The 19,605-nt window shown below is 48.6% G+C and overlaps 1 protein-coding gene across 2 annotated transcripts in view; it reads right to left on the reverse strand.

Annotated features, from left to right (window-relative positions):
• The window catches only part of MRPS18A (mitochondrial ribosomal protein S18A), a 19,006-nt gene extending 2,711 nt beyond the window's left edge, over window positions 1-16,295 (reverse strand). The window contains exons 1-5 of one of the 2 annotated variants that reach the window (XM_068960761.1): window positions 16,184-16,295; window positions 8,504-8,535; window positions 3,940-4,047; window positions 1,470-1,593; window positions 1,187-1,256 (exon numbers count right to left, since the gene is read on the reverse strand). In XM_068960761.1, coding sequence (XP_068816862.1) covers window positions 1,187-1,256; window positions 1,470-1,593; window positions 3,940-4,047; window positions 8,504-8,535; window positions 16,184-16,295 — 446 coding nt within the window. The remainder of the gene's footprint in view (window positions 1-1,186; window positions 1,257-1,469; window positions 1,594-3,939; window positions 4,048-8,503; window positions 8,536-16,183) is intronic. The other variant, XM_068960762.1, reaches the window with a different exon arrangement.
• Between the last annotated feature and the right edge of the window lie 3,310 nt (window positions 16,296-19,605).

Below are 19,605 nucleotides of genomic sequence, written 5' to 3' on the forward strand. Positions count from 1 at the left end.
TGGCTTTGCTTCAGAGGCTGAGGGCAGGATGGATTGTATCCTCAGGCCTGCTCCTGTCTCTTAACAAGTTGAAGTGGGGGTGGGCTCAACTCCCAAATGGTCCACAGCATATTTGGGAAAGGCAAGAGGAAGTTAATATGTCCTGTTCCCCCAGGGCTGCTGGCAGATGGCCCAGCTGGCAGCGCGGGAGGTGCAGGTGGAGATGGGCAAAGGGCCAGGGTGCTGGCAAGGAGTCAGTGAAGACCCAGCTCTGGCCCTGCACCCCCGGCCCAGCAATCTAGAGCCGGTATCTGCCTGGCCTTCCACCCTCCATTGCCGGGTTCTGCTGGGGATCAGCCTAGGAGGTTTGCTGGGGGTGGGGGTCTTGCTTTGCTCCACCCGAAGAGTGCAGATCTAGTGGCCTTAGGACAGGCTGAAGGAGGGAGGGCCGTTGATAGGACAGAACAAGAAACACCAACATCAATTCTACAGACCTGGATCTACTCTCAATAAGACAGTATTGTAGTTCCAGGAGTGTGTAGTGTGGTAATGTCAGAGACAGCTGTTTGAGTGTTAGACAGGAACCTGTTCCTACACCAGAGGGGGCCACCCTGCTCAGGCTGAAAGGCAGATTGATTGATTCTAGAATCTTTCTAGAATCAATCTTTTTCTCCTGTTCCATAAAACTTCAGGATCTCATGGGATGCCATACGCAGCTGAGCAGGTTGTTAACTGTACAACTCTAGGGAGAACATTCAGAATCTAGTCTACATGGATGGTGCCTTCAAGTTTTACAGTATATGATCTGACAGCTCTATACGTGGTCCTACCCCAGAGAGCCCTCCCATTTCTATTTCCAAAGTCTCATTTTGCCCTTTAATAACCCCAGTGCTATTACTGAAAGTTTGTAGAACTGCTCTGACATTCCCATAGCAACCCAGTATGATGTCATAAACAGAGGATTAGCACATTCGAATGCCCAACCAGCAGATCTCCTTACCCTTGTTACCCCTGGGCCAAGTGCCCTGCTGGGGAGGGACAAGGACAGATGCTGAGGCTGGCAGAGGGACAGTAACAGGCATGCACCGTGGTGGGACTGACTGGGTGGTGGGGGTGGCGTTCAGGCTGGAAGGGACAGAGCGCTCCAGCTTTCCTGAGTTGCAGGATGAGCTCCAGGAGCTGGCCTCCCCAGCCCAGGCCTGTGTACCTGTTGAGTCGGGGTCTGGTCTTTGGAACAAATCCTTCAGGAAGCTTGGGCCTGTGATTTGGGAGCAGACCTGAATGGAGGGAAAAGCATTTAAGAGGATGGTCTCTGTACTCCCTCTGCAGCTCTGGGGGCTGAACAGAAAGCCCAAGGGGGTGGGAGGCTGGCACTGGGGGGTGAGTATAATGCAGTCTCTGGACGCACACGGCTCTTTCAGGAGGAGCTAGGGGTGGAAGGTGTAATGATGCCCACAGCCCCCTGCCCCCTCTGCCCAAGGGCCCTTTACCTGCTCGGTGGGCCATCTTCACACACTCCTCTATCTTGCGGTGCTCTTCTTGGCACAGCCCGGTGACCCTCCGGGGCAGCATGCCCCCATGTGGCCGGATGAACTGACTGAGCAACAGAACATCCTAGCGGAAGCGGAAGACAGGAGAGGAGGATCGTGTGGACGGGTGCTGGCTGCCAGGGAGCCAGGGCCAAGTGGCCTGCAGGGTAGACTGTTGTGGCTGGCATTTGTCAGGGGCTGACGCCACCCTGAGAGCGACCTGAGACCATTCTCTCCACACAGAGCTCTGCACTCAGGCCCACTGCCTCCACTGCAACAAGTTCAATCCCAGCTTAGCAAGATTTCCTAGCTCCGTCATCAACCCCAAGAGTTCTCAGCTCCTCTATGAGACAGTCTTCCGACAGACTTGGTGAGAGAAGAGGAACTTTTCAAGAAGGTTAACAAGCTATCATGCACCCACAGTATCTCTCCTGGTGATGAAAAGTGTGTTATCTTCTTTGGGTGACATAGGGTGTATGTTATGTATTTACACACAAGAGGGAAGACCTGTACCATTTCTGCCCCCAAAGTCTACATATGACAGCCTACACACCACAGCCCAGAAGACATGCAGAGAGCCCCTCCACCTTCTGCCATGCCCTCTGAAAGAAGCACCAGGCAGCAATAAGCTGAGGAGGATGAGGTCAAGTTGTGAAGCTAAATCCCACATCTTCTACGCCCCCTGTGCCCAGATGGGAATGGATTCTTGGGCTTCCTTTGAACCATGACTTCTTTGGATGAGTCAAGGAAATAATGATAAACAAAGACAGCATCCAGAGAGAGCAAGTCCCCTCTCAACTCTCACAGGATGGCAGGGGTTAAAGAAAAAGTCTCCCACACCACCCCAGGGGCCTGACATGCCTGCCTCCACAGTCCTGGTCCTCACATGGATTCGCTGCCCTGGCAGGCACCTCACTGTATAACTGTAGATTTGCTTTAATCACTGGTCAGCTCCTGGGGGACCCAGGCCCCCAATTCCCACCCCCATAATCCTCAGAATCTGATGAAAAGAACTTGGACTGGATTATCTGGGGATAATACACGGGGCTCACAGCCCCAGCGCTGCCCCCACTGCAGGCTGCCAAGGAGGCTGACAGCTCTCTGCAGCTCAGAGTGGCGCTGTCCTGAGCAGAAAGGGGTGAAAAGGAAAACAACTTATCCAGCCTTTACCTTGGAGGGGATTGGATTTCTTCTGCTTGATAAACAGAACCAAGTCCATTTCCTGGAAACGGCTGGTAGGAAGAGTACTCCACAGTGGTCAGGCAGGTGTGGGTTCCCCTCCCCATCCACAGCTGGAATCCTAGGTATGGCCAGGACCCTACAAACTTCCATATCACAAGAAGCTGAGAGCACTGCCTGTGGCCTGCAAGTTCCCTGTTACTCCAAGTGGCCATCAGCAAAAGGGCGGGGATAGGGTGAAAGAATACCGCCATCCCCCCACCCTGGGGTGGTGTGAGGCCAAGGCTCCCAGCCCAGGAGATTAGTTGGGTTGTTCTGTTCAGATCCCATGGGCATGTGGCCTTTCCTGCTCTTACCACCTGACCGGGATCTCTGCCCTTAGTCATCCCATTCCACAGAGGGGCACAGGGACAACATGCAGGTCAAACTGGCCCAAAGCCTGAATCACCTGAAACCTAAAAATAGGGTGCTTAATGTCACCAGCAGAACTCTGAAGGACAAGTATGTATTTCTCCAGGGCTGTGTCCATCCCCTAGGCCAGCCTCATCTCCAGATATGATGCAGAATAGCAGCTGGGACTGGCGGCTCTGCCTGGGTTTCATACCCCAGAGTGCATCCCAGGTCTGATACTTACTAGCTATGTGATCTGAGGCGAGTGCATTAACTTTGCCATGCCTCACATTGCCTCATCTGTAAAACGAGGAGGAAATCGGTACCTGCTTCACCAGGATATTGTGAAAACAAAGTGAATTATGCCCCTACCACTGTTTGCTCTCATCATCTCTCCGTGAAACAACAGCTCTGGAAGAGCTACAGCAAACAGGGGTCCCTGTAGCTCCAGTGTGGGAAGAGAGTGAAGTGCCCTCAGATCACAGTGAGGACTCTCAAGACACACCCTCATTACACAAGGAGGAAAACCAAGCCCAGACTGATTCCATCCCTCAGGAACACAGCCCTACGAGACTGGGCTCCAGGGCCCGGTGGTCTGAGCTGCCTGCAACCAGACCAGGAACTGAGTCAGGGACGCTCCACCCTGGCGCACATTAGAGTCACCTGGGGAGCTTTAAAAAATAATGATGGCCGGGCTCCATCCCAAGCCAGCGGAATCATCTAGGCGTGGGGTCTGAGCATTTTTAAAGCTCCCCCGGGACTCAGCGTTGAGAGCCACTGGACACAATGCTTCTGTCTTGGTGGCTCCGTGAGACGCCTGTTAAGCCCGCGGGAAACGGAGCTCTGAGACGCGCAGACTCACCTCATAGCTATACTTGTGCTTCAGGTTCCAGCGGCAGATGGGGCATTGGCCGGAGGGGTTGGGGGGATTTGGACTTTCCCTGGGAGTCCCTGTGATTCGGCCTTCAATCTAGGAGGCAGAGAAAGAGAGCTGATGAGGGGGAGAGTTGTGTGGAGACCCCGATCCTTGAGGAACCCCCAAAAGCTGGTGAGGCTTCCTCTCTAGAGGCCTTGGGGGAGCAGCTAATGGGCCTCTCTGCCTGAACACGGCTGGTGGACACTGGGTCTCAGGTGGCCACAGAGCTGGGCTTGGTGACCTGTGAGGGTAACAGAAACTGAACTTAATGCTGGTGGCAAGAGAAGAGGTGTGTTGTATCTGCTGCATGCTAGCTTTCCATCCTCAAAAAGACAAAAACTCCAGAACTTCATGCTTCCCTCTCCCTGCTTTGGGAAAAAGTAATCCATGGACATGGTAAAAAGTTTCAAACTGCCCAGGGATGTGTAGTCCAAAGGAAGTCTCACCCTTTATCCCACATATCCTTCTTAGCAGAAACTGCAGTTTCCAGCTCTAACACAGGTAAGTCAACAACCAGGCATGATTTGGCCTTCAGGGGACACCAGACAATGAAACAATTCTGATCATCCCCACGTGGGTGAGGTGGGGTGGGGATGGGTCCCTAGCTCCTAGCAGTTCAGTTCAGTTCAGTCGCTCAGTCGTGTCTGACTCTCTGCGACCCCATGAATCGCAGCACGCCAGGCCTCCCTGTCCATCACCAACTCCCAGAGTTCACTCAGACTCACGTCCATCGAGTCAGTGATGCCATCCAGCCATCTCATCCTCTGTCGTCCCCTTCTCCTCCTGCCCCCAATCCCTCCCAGCATCAGAGTCTTTTCCAATGAGTCAACTCTTCGCATGAGGTGGCCAAAGTACTGGAGTTTCAGCTTTAGCATCATTCCTTCCAAAGAAATCCCAGGGCTGATCTCCTTCAGAATGGACTGGTTGGATCTCCTTGCAGTCCAAGGGACTCTCAAAAGTCTTCTCCAACACCACAGTTCAGAAGCATCAATTCTTCGGCGCTCAGCCTTCTTCACAGTCCAACTCTCACATCCATACATGACCAAAGGATAAACCATAGCCTTGACTAGACGGACTTTAGTCGGCAAACGAATGTCTCTGCTTTTGAATATGCTATCTCGGTTGCTCATAACTTTCCTTCCAAGGATTAAGCGTCTTTTAATTTCATGACTGCAGTCACCATGTGTAGTGATTTTGGAGCCCCCCAAAATAAAGTCTGAGACTGTTTCCACTGTTTCCCCATCTATTTCCCATGAAGTGATGGGACTGGATGCCATGATCTTTGTTTTCTGAATGTTGAGCTTTAGGCCAACTTTTTCACTCTCCACTTTCATTTTCATCAAGATGCTTTTGAGTTCCTCTTCACTTTCTGCCATAAGGGTGGTGTCATCTGCATATCTGAGGTTATTGATATTTCTCCTGGCAATCTTGATTCCAGCTTGTGTTTCTTCTAGTCCAGCGTTTCTCATGATGTACTCTGCATATAAGTTAAATAAGCAGGGTGACAATATACAGCCTTGACGTACTCCTTTTCCTATTTGAAATCAGTCTGTTGTTCCATGTCCAGTTCTAACTGTTGCTTCCTGACCTGCATACAGATTTCTCGAGAGGCAGGTCAGGTGGTCTGGTATTCCCATCTCTTTCAGAATTTCCCACAGTTTATTGTGATCCATACAGTCAAAGGCTTTGGCACAGTCAATGAAGCAGAAATATTTTTTTCTGGAACTCTCTTGCTTTTTCCATGATCCAGCGGATGTTGGCAATTTGATCTCTGGTTCCTCTGCCTTTTCTAAAACCAGCTTGAACATCTGGAAGTTCACAGTTCACGTATTGCTGAAGCCTGGCTTGGAGAATCTTGAGCATTACTTTACTAGCGTGTGAGATGAGTGCAATTGTGCAGTAGTTTGAGCATTCTTTGGCATTGCCTTTCTTTGGGATTGGAATGAAAACTGACCTTTTCCAGTCCTGTGGCCACTGCTGAGTTTTCCAAATGTGCTGGCATATTGAGTGCAGCACTTTCACAGCATCATCTTTCAGGATTTGAAACAGCTCAACTGGAATTCTATCACCTCCACTAGCTTTGTTCATAGTGATGCTTTCTTAAGGCCCATTTGACTTCACATTCCAGGATGTCTGGCTCTAGATGAGTGATCACACCATCGTGATTATCTGGGTCGTGAAGATCTTTTTTGTACAGTTCTGTGTATTCTTGCCATCTCTTCTTAATATCTTCTGCTTCTCTTAGGTCCATACCATTTCTGTCCTTTATCGAGCCCATCTTAAGGGCCTAGATCTGATAGATAGAGTGCCTGATGAACTATGGAATGAGGTTCGTGACATTGTACAGGAGACAGGGATCAAGACCATCCCCATGGAAAAGAAATGCAAAAAAAGCAAAATGGCTGTCTGGGGAGGCCTTACAAATAGCTGTGAAAAGAAAAGAGGCGAAAAGCAAAGGAGAAAAGGAAAGATATAAGCATCTGAATGCAGAGTTCCAAAAAATAGCAAGAAGAGATAAGAAAGCCTTCTTCAGCGATCAATCTAAAGAAATAGAGGAAAAGAACAGAATGGGAAAGACTAGAGATCTCTTCAAGAAAATTAGAGATACCAAGGGAACATTTCATGCAAAGATGGGCTCGATAAAGGACAGAAATGGTATGGACCTAACAGAAGCCCCTAGCAGGGAAGCTGCTAATAAGCATCCTATGACAGACAGCACAGGCCCCCAGAGCAGAGAACCAGCCCATCTAAAACACCAATAGTGCTGGGCTAAGAAACCTGGTCTAGGCCTACACGAGCAGACAACTGTGTGCACACCCCCTCCCCCCCTCTAAAAACACAGAGCGGGGGACACAGTCCCCTGGCTGCTTCCTCTCAGCACTCTGGATGACACCTTTCACACCCCACTTGGGCCACGTGTGAAGTGACCTCCGCCATGGCTGCTGTGTCCTGTGACACAGCCTTGGAGAGACTAAGCGCAATAAAACAGTGACCTGGGTGTCAGCTCCAATTGCAGGAGGGGGAGGTTAGACAGCCTTGCTGGATTGAGGCCACGGATTATGAGAGTGAGGCTGGGCCAAGTCTGAGAGGCTTTGGGAGGGAAGCAACTCTCCCAGGGGAGAAGTGGCAAAAGGCAAAGAAGCTGGCTGCGCAGGGTGCTGTTACTGCCTTTCCAGCAATGCCACCCTAGCGATGCCAGAAATGGAGCCAAGAGCTCGGGAAAATGGGCAGGTGCATGGAAGGTCTTGGGAGGGGGTCAAAGTGGGCCTGGGCGGGGACAGCTAACATTTACACACTCCCCACTACAGGCCTGGCTCTGTGCTGATAATGGTCCACATGTATCATCTCATTTAACTCCACAGCCTAGCGAGGGCAGATTCATGATCTTATTTTACTGATGAAGACGTGAGACTCTGACAATGAGTAATACCCAAAGTCAGCCATGGCACTGCCTCTCCAGGCATGGCTAGGCTCCCTCCCCAAGGGCTCTCATGGGACCACACGCCTCTGAGTTCGTTCCACAAATAGCAAATTCATGCCCCACAGGAAAAACACTCTGCACACAGAGAAACCCAATGAGTTTCTCTCCACCAGCATGGAGTTTCCAGGGTGAACGCTTGTTTCAGTTTGGGATAAGGGAACTATTCTTAACGGGATGCGAGTCCCTAGAAAGAACTGCCTTGAGGTCTTAACCTCAAGTACAAAGATTGAGAGGGAGCCTTCTGGGAAAGACCCAAAGAGGGAACCCTAAGGGCTTGTCCTGGGGATAAGAAGGCCTTGGGGAGGGCCGTGCATGGCTAGCTGCCAGAGGGTTAAATCCCTGGTTGACATGGAAGCCACAGAGGCTTCTGGGAACTCTGTGGAGTGGTTGAGAATTTCTTGGGAGGCACAGAAGGCCATGTGAAAACAACGTTGTCTTTTAGGGATTATAGGATAATCTAGGCCCCATGACTCCCTGAGGAAGGGAGGTGAGATGGGCCCAGTGAGGGTGGGGGTTGGGGGAGGAGTAGAGGGGATGAAAAAGCGTCTAGCTTTCTCACCACCAGATGGGCTAGGGCGCCAGCTATGAGCCCAGGGCCCAGAAAGTGTCACCTCCTCACAGCCTCACTGAAGGAGTAGCTTAGTCATTCTAGCCAGAAAGGAAAGAGACAGATCCAGGCTCCTGGCCTGGGGTCAACTTACTCCTTCTAGCCTTGCCATTGCCTTAGTTTCCCCTTTGGAAAACTGACTTATTGCCCGCCAAAAAACACAGCAGCAAATACTTCTGAGCCCGTGTCATACAAAAGGCCACTCTAATCAAGTAACAGATGCCTCAGTCCAACACAGCGACTGTTCCTGATTAACCACACTCCCGCACACAGGTTGAAAATAGTAGATGCGGGATTTATGGTCACAGAGGGAGCAAATCCTGAAGCCAGTCCAGTTGGGGCTCCTACCCTCTCCTCAGAGGAGGAGCCAGGCAGCTCCAAGTGGTACAGAGGTTGGAAGTGGCCAGCTCGACAATACTTACTATAGTCGTCTTCCCTTCTTGGATCTCCACCACTACAGAGATAAAGGGGAAACATTAGGTCAGCCATTTAATAAGGAACAGGCGTTTTAAACAATAGCTCAAACCTTACACATGAACGAAGATGAAGCGCTCTGTCTGCGCCTCCCATGGCCTCCACTCGGGGGGTGCAGGGTTTGCCACCCAGGGCCCGGCTCTGTGCCCAGCAGGCTGTGCAGAGCAGTGCTCAGGTGCTTCAGTCATGTCCAACTCTTTGCGACCCCGTGGACTGTTGCCCACCAGGTTCCTCTGTCCATGGGGATTCACCAGGCAAGAACACTGGAGTGGGTTGCCATTTCTCCTCCAGGGAATCTTCCCGACGCAGGGACTGAACCCATGTCTCCTGTGGCTCCTGCACTACAGGCAGATTCTTTACTGCTGAGACACTGGGGAAGCCCATAACGTAAGGGCTCCTGCAAAGCAGGAGACCCCAATTTGATTCCTGGGTTGGGAAGATCTGCTGGAGAAGGGATAGGCTACCCATTCCAGTATTCTTGGGGTTCCCTGGTGGCTCAGCTGGTAAAGAATCTGCCTGCAATGCGGGAGACCTGGGTTCGATCCCTGGGTTGGAAAGATCCCCTAGAGAAGGGAAAGGCTACCCACTCTAACATTCTGGCCTGGAGAATTCCATGGACTGTATAGTCCATGGGGTCACAAAGAGACCGGACTGAGCGACTTGCACTCTCACTTTTCCTGCAGGCTGGGTGGGGGCAAATCCAGATGCCCGTATCAATCACCTCTGAGATTAAGGGTCTTCACACTGTTTCTGCCTTTCTGAGCCAAGATTTATCTTGGTTCCATCCAAGGTACTTGGCAAGATCTTGCCCTACTGTGGCTAGCAATCATAGCCTAAGAGCTCAGGGGTTGGGGGTGGACAGAGGCCATAAAAAGACCTTCAAAAGTACCCATTTTATGTGTTCTTTCATGAAGAGAAACCAGACAAATGTGATTCCTGACCTTGACCAGTCTGAATCTAAGATGCAGCACCCAGGGGCCCCACAATGGGTAATAATGAGATCAGTTCACTCTGAGAACATCTTGAGAGCCTTGTGTTAAACCTGTACAAAGGCAGCTATCTCTCCTCCCTGCAGGGATGCATTTTGTTATCCACACTGGAGAGGGAAGAGTGACAGGAACGAGGGGCCTGCAGGTACGGGGTTGGGGTTGGGGCAGAATTTCAAAGAGAGGACTACAGAGCCATCCTGAGAGGGACTCCCTCAGCTCTTCGCCTATTTAGGAGACAGGCAGTCAGAAAAGAACCCAAGGGCAAAACAATTTCATTGCATGCATGTCAGGCTGTACTTATGTCCTCTTATTTAACCAGGATGCAGAAAGACAACTTCAACAATATCCTAAGGGAGAACCAAGCTCATAACCCACATTTGGCAAATAAAATCAAACAGAAGGTTCTTGGAGATTCTCCCATGGTCGCCCAGTTTCTTTGGAAAGAGAGAAGCCGTGGCTTTTGGCACAGGAACTGGCACACTGCAGATGCTCCATAAACGCTAGGGAGCAAAATATTGGTCGCGATGCCCTTCTGACTGCTAACTACCGTAACAGAAAATGGGAGTGCACACAGCTATAGCTAGGCTGCAAATGGTCTCCCCAAATGCTAAAACCATATTTTAACAGCAGCTTGGCTACCGCAATTAGTTCTACTCAGCTCTAGTCAAGGAAAGAAGCAGTACAGATTAGAAAGAACCCAAGGTTAACTCTGTGAATCTAATCAAAGTTACGGACCTCGCCCTAGAAACACGTCCCTCGGTGTACACACAATTAGACACGGATTACAGGAAGCTCACAGACCCCTGCAGCTATGTACCTAAATGGTAAGACTGGTTTTCCCTCAGTGGTGGCAGGAGGTGATTTTCTAAAGTTTCTAAAATAAACATGTACTTCTTTTGCAATAAAAATAAGCAGTAAAAACAGAGAGGCTAAGAAAAAAAAAGTGAGGCAACTCGAACCTACCTGGAGGCCCAGGGCAGCATCTGTGATCACTGGGCTCTGTGACTGACACCAAATTGGACCCAGACTGCCTGGAACTATCCCCTATTCGTTTTCTGGGCACGGCCATTCATAAAGACCCATTACTCCAAACAACCAACCTGAGAGACCCTCAGTTGCGACTCCACACACACAAGGGAGTGACAACTGGCCACAAAGGCCCTGAGGCTTTCTCCAGAGAACACTAGTTACTAATCAACTCAAAGACAAACTAAGCTTCTCTCCCTAAGACAAAATGCGTCACCCCACGTACAGATCTACTTGTTCCCAAAAGACCAGCCTAAACGGGATGTGGGTGAGACTCAACCTGGTACTCAGTCTGGAGGCCAGCACATCTGCAGGGGGATGGTCACTGCGCTGCGTCAGCTTACAAGAGCATCGGGGCAGGAGGGCCGAGACCTAGCCCAGCTGGGCACCCAGGAAACTTTGAAAATCTGCAAAAACCAAGTTGGAAGAGGGGCGGAGGATGACCCAGTCTGAGTAACAGCAGGTGAGGGGGGCAGCACAGGTTTTTAAGAATCCCGATAGGAAACAAAAGGAGAGACCTACTCCGGAATCACTTGAGTCGGCGTGAGATCAGCGCCCTGAAGTGAAGCAGACCAACATGTGCTTCCCCTCTCCGTGGAGGCACTTGGGTCCTAACCATGAGGTAAACAAGTCGAGCAAAACACACATCACTCCCGGCAAAGAACCAAACCCTGAAGTCATCCCACTGGCCCCTGGAAGAGAGATCAAAGTCCATGGCAAGCTCCACTATTCATAAGCTCCCCACACAGCAACTCTGAGCCAGTGAATCATCTCACTATAAGTTAGCGGGTAAAACAATAGGCAGATGCTTATCTCATAGAGACAATTTGTCAAACGAGGAGGAATGACTTGAGAACTCATATGGATCTGAGACTGATCAGGGCGGTATCTCAGTGCAGGGGCTGAGGGCCCACTGGAGCCTGAAGAGGCCCTAGTAGATTTCAGGCCTCTCAAAACAGAGATAGGAATCAAAACAGTATTGCTTTTCAGCATGCATACAAAAACATGTCAAAACCAAACAAAACCTGAGATCCATTTTGTCCCTGGCCTCCTCTCCATTCAAGAGAAGTGGGGGTGGTTAAGAAAAGCTGGACTAACAGGAGACCATTAGTCACTGACTGAAAACTTGTTTAGAAAAAGATGGAATTGCCCTTGTGTTCTGAGATGTGGCTGGATCAAGTAAACTAAAGAAGCAGTTTTCTAAACCAAGATTAAGGGCCAAGATCTTACACATCACATAATCTGTGCCACAGGAGGCAAGGCATTTGCTGAGCAACCGTGGAGTGTACGACTGGGCTCCACCCACCGTGGAGAGCTCCCCTCTAAGAGGAGACACAGTCTTTGCCCTGGAGGAGAAAAGAGAAGTAAACCAAGCATGGGAACTTCACTCTAATAAAGTCCATGCCTCGTAAAGAGGTCCTTTGAGTACTTCAGTAAATACTCACCTAGGATGGAGTCCAAGATAACTGAATTGTAAGTTTAGAGCAAACAGCATCGCAGTGAGATTGCAGTGAGGCAAAAAGACCTCGATGGCCACACAAACAGACACAGAGAACTGCGGCGGGATAAAGGCCCAACTGTTTAGTAAAGGAGGAAGTGAGGGGAGATGAATGACAAGAGCTGGAGGGAACTCCTGCAAGAAGTGCCCAGAGGACCGATGTCCTTCTTGGAAAGGCTCCATGGAAAACAAGTCCCAAGCAGAGCACGAAGGGATGGAGTAACTGAATGGCAAGGTGGCTACAAGGCAGCACCATCAATCCTACACAGCACTCTTCGCAAGTGTGGCCACTGACTACTTTTCTCAAACTCCTTCCTCCCTCAAGCACTGCTCCCTTCTGCTCATCTTTAACTCTGCCACAAAAGTTTTCTGATTCTCTCACCACCTACCCTTTCCTTTTCCCTTGGACCTGAGGGAACTTCCCTCTGCACTATCCTTCAAACAAGGAGTCTCACTGCTACACAAAAATCCCTTTCCACTAGCAGGTTACTCTGGACCATGTCTTTTGAATTCTTTAAAGCCCCCAACTTGCTCACTTCTATCTCAAAGCTTTTAGTTACAGGGCTGTCCATCCTGCAAGGCACATCCTTTTCTGAAATGCTAGGTCCTCCAGAAAGCTCCCTTAGCTAACTGGAAAAGAAGAAAAACATTCCCTTCAGCTTTTACTTCTTTCAACTCACTCTGCTCTGAGGGTCTGCCAGATCATTATTGCTCATTTACAAAGTCATATGTGTTTATTACTCTTGTTTTAAATGCTTTCCTTCACAAGGGCTCTAAGAGTGACAAGGCAGGAACAAGGTCTTATCTCTGCTAGGTCTTACGGTGCCAATCATGGAATCAACTCCAGCAAGTTAACTGATAAGAGCTTTTAGGAAAGGGAGCCACTGGGAAGCCCTGCTGTAGAGTACCAAGGTGGTGTCACTGGTGGAGAGGGAAGATTGCTGGCCCTACTTCTGACTCCAGCACTTACTAGCTGTGTGATGCTGGGCACAGCTACTGAACACCTCTGGACCAGATTTCATTTGTAAAAAACGCCAGTAATACTCACCCTTAAAGGCTGTTGAGAAGACTGAAAAGGGTATGTGGAAAACCTGGCAGAGTGCTTGCAGCAGGCACTTAGTAAATCACAATTTCCACTTTTTCCCTTCCCTTAAGTCTTGCTTCTTCCATAATCATCTTTTTTGGTTCTGTATGTCTGTCTGGTCAAAGATCAGACCAGGCTTTCTCAACAGCAGCAGGACTGGTATTTCAGGCCAGGTGGTTCTTTGTTGTGGGGGGCTGTCCTGTGCACAGGAAGATGCTTAGCAGCATCCCTGGCTTCTACCACCACACACCCAGCTGTGAAGACCAAAAATGTCTCTGCACATTGCCAAGTGTCCCTGAGAGAACAATCTGCCCTTGACTGAGAATCACTGCTTCATACAGAGAGCTTCTACAGGCAGGAGCAGTAGTGCTGAGTGCCCAAGAACTCTGACTAAAATTAAAGAGTACTATCGTATCAGAAAAGTAGAAATGCTTGAATGTTTTCAGCAAGACACCAGCTCCCTCTCTGTGACTTTAAATTCTATGTATACAATCAGTTCAGTTCAGTCACTCGGTCATGTCCGACTCTTTGCGACCCCATGAATCGCAGCACGCCAGGCCTCCCTGTCCATCACCAACTCCCGGAGTTTACCCAAACTCATGTCCATTGAGTCAGTGATGCCATCCAGCCATCTCATCCTGTCATCCCCTTCTCCTCCTGCCCCCAATCTCTCCCAGCATCAGAGTCTTTTCCAAATCTATACAATATTATTCCTCAAATATGCCAGCCAGGACCAGTCAAAATTAGCTATATGTGTAATTCTTTCAGCTTTACACATAATGGATAGAATATCAAGAGAAAGTTGTTGGTGTTGTTTTTAATTTAAAGGCTTTGGAGATAGGTGGTTCTCAAGAAAAGTATAAGCTAAGCTAATGCCTTCAAGTAAGATCACATCAATTCAATTATTTGGCTTTTAGGTCTGACAGTAACACAGAGAAGTTAGCAGGTATTCATGGTGAGGAAGACTTCAAATATTCATCTCATTATATAGCCATCTCTCCAACTGAAAAATTCAAATCTCAAATATTCCTTTGCAAAAAAACCCAAAACTATTCCTTTTGCCTATCCTCTGGGAACATGGCAAAGAAATGTTTTCAACTTCTAATTTCGAAATGGATATGTGCATTGTAGCTATTAATGTTTGACACTTGGTAGATGCCATCAAAAATGTTACAGGCATGGAATTCCCTGGTGGCCTAGTGTTTAGTAGGACTCTGTGCTTTCACTGCAAAGAATCCAAGTTTGATCCCTGGTTGGGGAACTAAGATCCCACAAGCCAAGTGGCGTGGCCAAAGAAAAAAAAAGCTATGGGCATATGCCTATTTTACAGCATAGGAACACATGAAACAACTTTCCAAGTCCTTTTTACCATCAGCGTGATCTCTTCGGCATCTTTCTTTATCAATGCATTAGTTCATCTAACGGTAAGGAGGCAGTACCTGGATTTTGTTTTTCTTTCTAGCAAATGTTCCATCTTCCCTTCATAGCTAAATTCTTCAAACACCTATTTCCATTTCTTCATTAATTCTCTCTTTAATTTTCCCAAACTGGATTCCTTATCTGCCATTCTATTGAAAACTTACAAAAGACTTTTTCTGAGACAAATCCAATGCTCCCCTTGTTAGGCTCTTTTTGTTTTTTTGGACTTTTATGCTTCCCTTGGCAAAATGATCACCATTTCCCCCTGGATATATCTCAGCTTTAGCTAAAGGATATGCTACTCCAGGTCTTAAACACACACACACAAAAACACTTCTTTGCACATCACTTATCCTTTCATGCTTCCAGCAGTGCACAAAGGAAGGTTATGTACTGAAAAGACCTTTCCATTTTCCGCCAGATTCCATCCTTTTATAAGCCTATTAAAGACACACCCCCTTCAGGAAAACTTCCAATTCAGTTTGCTGTTTCCACTAACCAAATCTCTCTGAACATGTGCTTAGTCGCTAAGTCATGTCCATTTCTTTTAGGATCCCATGGGCTGTACCCAGCAGGTTCCTCTGGATTTTTCAAGCAAGAATACTAGAGTGGGTTGCCATTTCCTTCTCCAGGGAATCTTCCCAGACCCGGGTATCAAACCCGTGTCTCCTGCATTGCAGGATTCTTCACCCGCTGAGCCATTGAGGAAGCCCCAAATACCTAATACCTAAACTGTATTTATTGGAGAGTACTGCATCATCTCATTAGAACCTAACTTCTCAGGAACCCCTTGACAGTTCGAAGTATAGCACTTCGCCTTCAGTAAGCTCTCAGTTCAATGTCAGGCTGCCTTTCCAGACTAAATGAAAAGCAAACCCACCATTCAGGATATGCCTGTTTTAGCTGTTCAATGGCCTTTCCACCTTACCTCCCACCTCTCAGACTCAGGGTTCGGGCAGTGAAAGCTACCATCAGATTATAGCATTTCAGATGAGAAACTGGAAAAGGAGGTCCAGGGGAGGGTATCCAGCTGACCTTCCCTGATCGCGCAATCATTCTTTAGTGAAGGAGGCGGCGGTTCGAAGAATACGGAATAGAGAATTAACATCCAGTGCCTGCGTTCGTAGGTGCTAAGTCGCTTCCGTGTCCGACTCTTTGTGACCCTATGGACTGTAGCCTGCCAGGCTCCTCTGTCCATAGGATTCTCCAGGCAAGAGTACTGGAGTGAATTGTCATACCTTCCTCCAGGGGATCTTCCGGATCCAGGGATCGAACCCACGTCTCTTATGTCTCTTGCACTGCCAGGCCCTTAACAAAAAACTTTTCTGAACCCTAGGACAGGTTTCTATTCTGCTCCTAAATAAGGAAGGCTTTCTCTCCGATCTTCATCCCTCTCGCCCCCCTCCCCGCCACCACCCATGTGGACACTCACGATGGGTGAGAGATCACGGAAACAGCATCAGGGTTCGGAAGAAAACTGCTAGCATTCCCGGAGCGCAAACATCTCCGACGTTTCAGAATCGCGCGAAAGGGAGGGAGGGGCGCATGGGGGCAGAAGCAGCCTTCGTTTCTTCTCTTCAACCCTAGGAGGTCACGAGGACCCAGAACTCACCTTCCCTGAACCCGCGGGCTGGTGGCCTAGCCCAGCTGGTCACGGTCGGGCCTGTCAACAGCCCTCTGAGAAACCGTCCGCAGCCGGAGACCAGCACATTGAGGGCCGCCATCTTGAAAACTATCGCTGACCTCTTGTGCACTTCCGCTTCCGGAACGGGGCGCGCGCGCAGCCGCAATAGTGGGCAGGAAGAGTGCGTCTTGTGAGCGTCCAGCTCCGTTATCTTGTCAGTTACTTCGATTACCTCACCTCTCCAGCTCGGAGCAAAGCAGAGCTAATGTGTGAAGCCTGTGCTTCATTCATTCTGAGAGGCTGGGGAGGTTTTTAGCTCCTGTCGGCCAGTCCTCGAAGTCTCCAGGGTCGCTCTCGTTCCCCGGAAGACTTCGGTAAAATCACATGCACTATCCTTATTTCTTTAAAACTTTTTCTTTACAAGTGAGATGTGGATTTTCAGCTTCTTGAGGCTGCGCCTAAGTCTGTACCAGAGAAGTTGAAATGGTTAGGACAATGATTCTGGAACATCAGGTATCCCATAGATCTAGGATAGAATTAATGCTCACGCCCCAGCCCCACCCCACCCCCTCCCCATGGTCCCCAAGCTGCGCTCCCCTCACCAAGGGGTCTTTCATTTTGGTAACTTGACGCTGACCTTTTGCCCCAAATCCTGAAAGATGATGCTGTGAAAGTGCTGCACTCAGTTCAGTTCAGTTCAGTCGCTCAGTCGTGTCCGACTCTTTGCGACCCCATGAATCGCATCACGCCAGGCCTCCCTGTCCATCACCATCTCCCGGAGTTCACTCAGACTCACGTTCATCGAGTCCGTGATGCCATCCAGCCATCTCATCCTCTGTCGTCCCCTTCTCCTGCCCCCAAATGCCAGCAGATTTGGAAAAAGCAGTGGCCACAGGACTGGAAAAGGTCAGTTTTTATTCCAATCCCAAAGAAAGGCAATGCCAAAGAATGCTCAAACTACCACACAATTGCACTCATCTCACACGCTAGTAAAGTAATGCTCAAAATTCTCCAAGCCAGTCTTCAGCAATATGTGAACTGTGAACTTCCAGATGTTCAAGCTGGTTTTAGAAAAGGCAGAGGAACCAGGGATCAAATTGCCAACATCCTCTGGATCATCAAAAAAGCAAGAGAGTTCCAGAAAAACACCTATTTCTGCTTTATTGACTATGCCAAAGCCTTTGACTGTGTGGATCACAATAAACTGTGGAAAATTCTGAAGGAGATGGGACTACCAGACCACCTGACCTGCCTCTTGAGAAACCTGTGTGCAGGTCAGGAAGCAACAGTTAGAACTGGACATACAACAGACTGGTTTCAAATAGGAAAAGGAGTACATCAAGGCTGTATATTGTCACCCTGCTTATTTAACTTATATGCAGGGTACATCATGAGAAATGCTGGGCTGGAGAAAGCACAAGCTGGAATCAAGATTGCCGGGAGAAATATCAATAACCTCAGATATGCAGATGACACCACCCTTATGGCAAAAGTGAAGAAAAGCTAAAGAGCCTCTTGATGAAAGTGAAAGTGGAGAGTGAAAAAGTTGGCCTAAAGCTCAACATTCAGAAAACTAAGATCATGGCATCCAGTCCCATCACTTCATGGCGAATAGATGGGGAAATAGTGGAAACAGTGACTGGCTTTATTTTTGGGGGCTCCAAAATCACTGCAGACAGTGCTTGCAGCCATGAAATTAAAAGACGCTTACTCCTTGGAAGGAAAGTTATGACCAAATTAGACAGTACATTAAAAAGCAGAGACATTACTTTGCCAACAAAGGTCCATCTAGTCAAGGCTATGGTTTTTCTTGTAGTCATGTATGGATGTGACAGTTGGACTATAAAGAAAGCTGAGCGCCGAAGAGTTGATGCTTTTGAACTGTGGTGTTGGAGAAGACTCTTGAGAGTCCCTTGGACTGCAAGGAGATCCAACCAGTCCATCCTAAAGGAGATCAGTCCTGGGTGTTCATTGGACGGACTGATGTTGAAGCTGAAACTCCAATACTTTGGCCACCTGATGTGAGACTCATTGGAAAAACCCTGATGCTGGGAGGGATTGGGGGCAGGAGAAGGAGATGACGGAGGATGAGATGGTTGGATGGCATCACCGACTCAATGGACATGGGTTTGGGTGGACTCTGGGAGTTGTTGATGGACAGAGAGGCCTGGTGTGCTGCAGTTCATGGGGTTGCAGTTCATGGGGTTGCAAAGAGTCGGACATGACTGAGCAACTGAACTGAACTGAACTGAAGCTTATTTCTCAGGGCTCAGCTCAAACTTCACTTCCACGTTAGTCTTCCTTAATGTCCCTGTCACTGGTTCTCTGTACCAGATATCTCTCCATCTTAGTTGTTTTCTTAGTTAAGTCGTGTCCGACTTTTGACAACGTGGACTGCCAGGTTACTCTGTAGTCTGCCAGGTTAACCTGTAGTCTGCCAGGTTACTCTGTCCATGGGATCGCCCAGGCAAGAATACTGGAATGGGTTGCCATTTCCTTCTCCAGGGGACCTTCCCAGACTGGGGATTGACAAGCGGATTCTTTACCACCGAGCCACCAGGGAAGCCCCCTCCATCTTAGTACCCTGTTCAATTATAGTTTTGTATCAATTTGTGTAATATGTGTCTCCCCATCAAACTGTAAGCTCCATGAAGGCAAGGACATTGGTTCTGTTGTTGACGTTCATGTCTCCAGCATTTAGTACAGTGCTTGACACATAATGAGTGCAAAATATATTTGTTGAGTGAATAAGTGAAGATTAGATGAGATAAAAACATAAGTGCTCAATAACCATAATTTATTAATAAGGCAGTTACTGAGATGACCGTGTGCTAGGTACTTTTCACAAGTTTGACATGTCTAATAACGAAATTTATAGTACCAAAAATAAAGCTCAGTTTTCTATCTTTTAGATTTGCAGGATGAACAGAGTGTTTCTCTAGAGCTATATAAGAAAGGAAAGCCATTTACACCTCAGTTCTTCCACATGGTGGTTAGGATATTATTTTCCACACTTGAAGGGGGATTTTCTAGTTATCCTAGTCTGATTCACACATGGGGAAATAAGGCTTATTAAAGGGTAGAGCACACTCTCTGATGAGGGGAGGGAAGGAGTCAATCTTCCAGATGGGACTGTCACATTGGTGCACTAAGATGATGCAGAGCAGCTGCTGTATGGGGTACTTGAGTGGTATCAACTAAGAGGAAAGAAGGAAAAATGTGGCACTGGGTTTCCTTAAAACGTCACATTCGGAAAAGACAGGCCCCAGGAAGGGGGAACTTGAGAGAATGGTCAGTCTAGGAGGTGAGACAGACACGTGGGTTAGGAGTGGAGCAGGGAATTTGGTGGTGCGTGTGTCTAGGTGTTCTAGCCAGGGCAGGAAGTCCTCATCTGTCCTGGTAGCTTCTAT

Source organism: Capricornis sumatraensis, chromosome 22, assembly GCF_032405125.1.
Source record: "Capricornis sumatraensis isolate serow.1 chromosome 22, serow.2, whole genome shotgun sequence".
Classification (NCBI taxonomy): domain Eukaryota; kingdom Metazoa; phylum Chordata; class Mammalia; order Artiodactyla; family Bovidae; genus Capricornis; species Capricornis sumatraensis.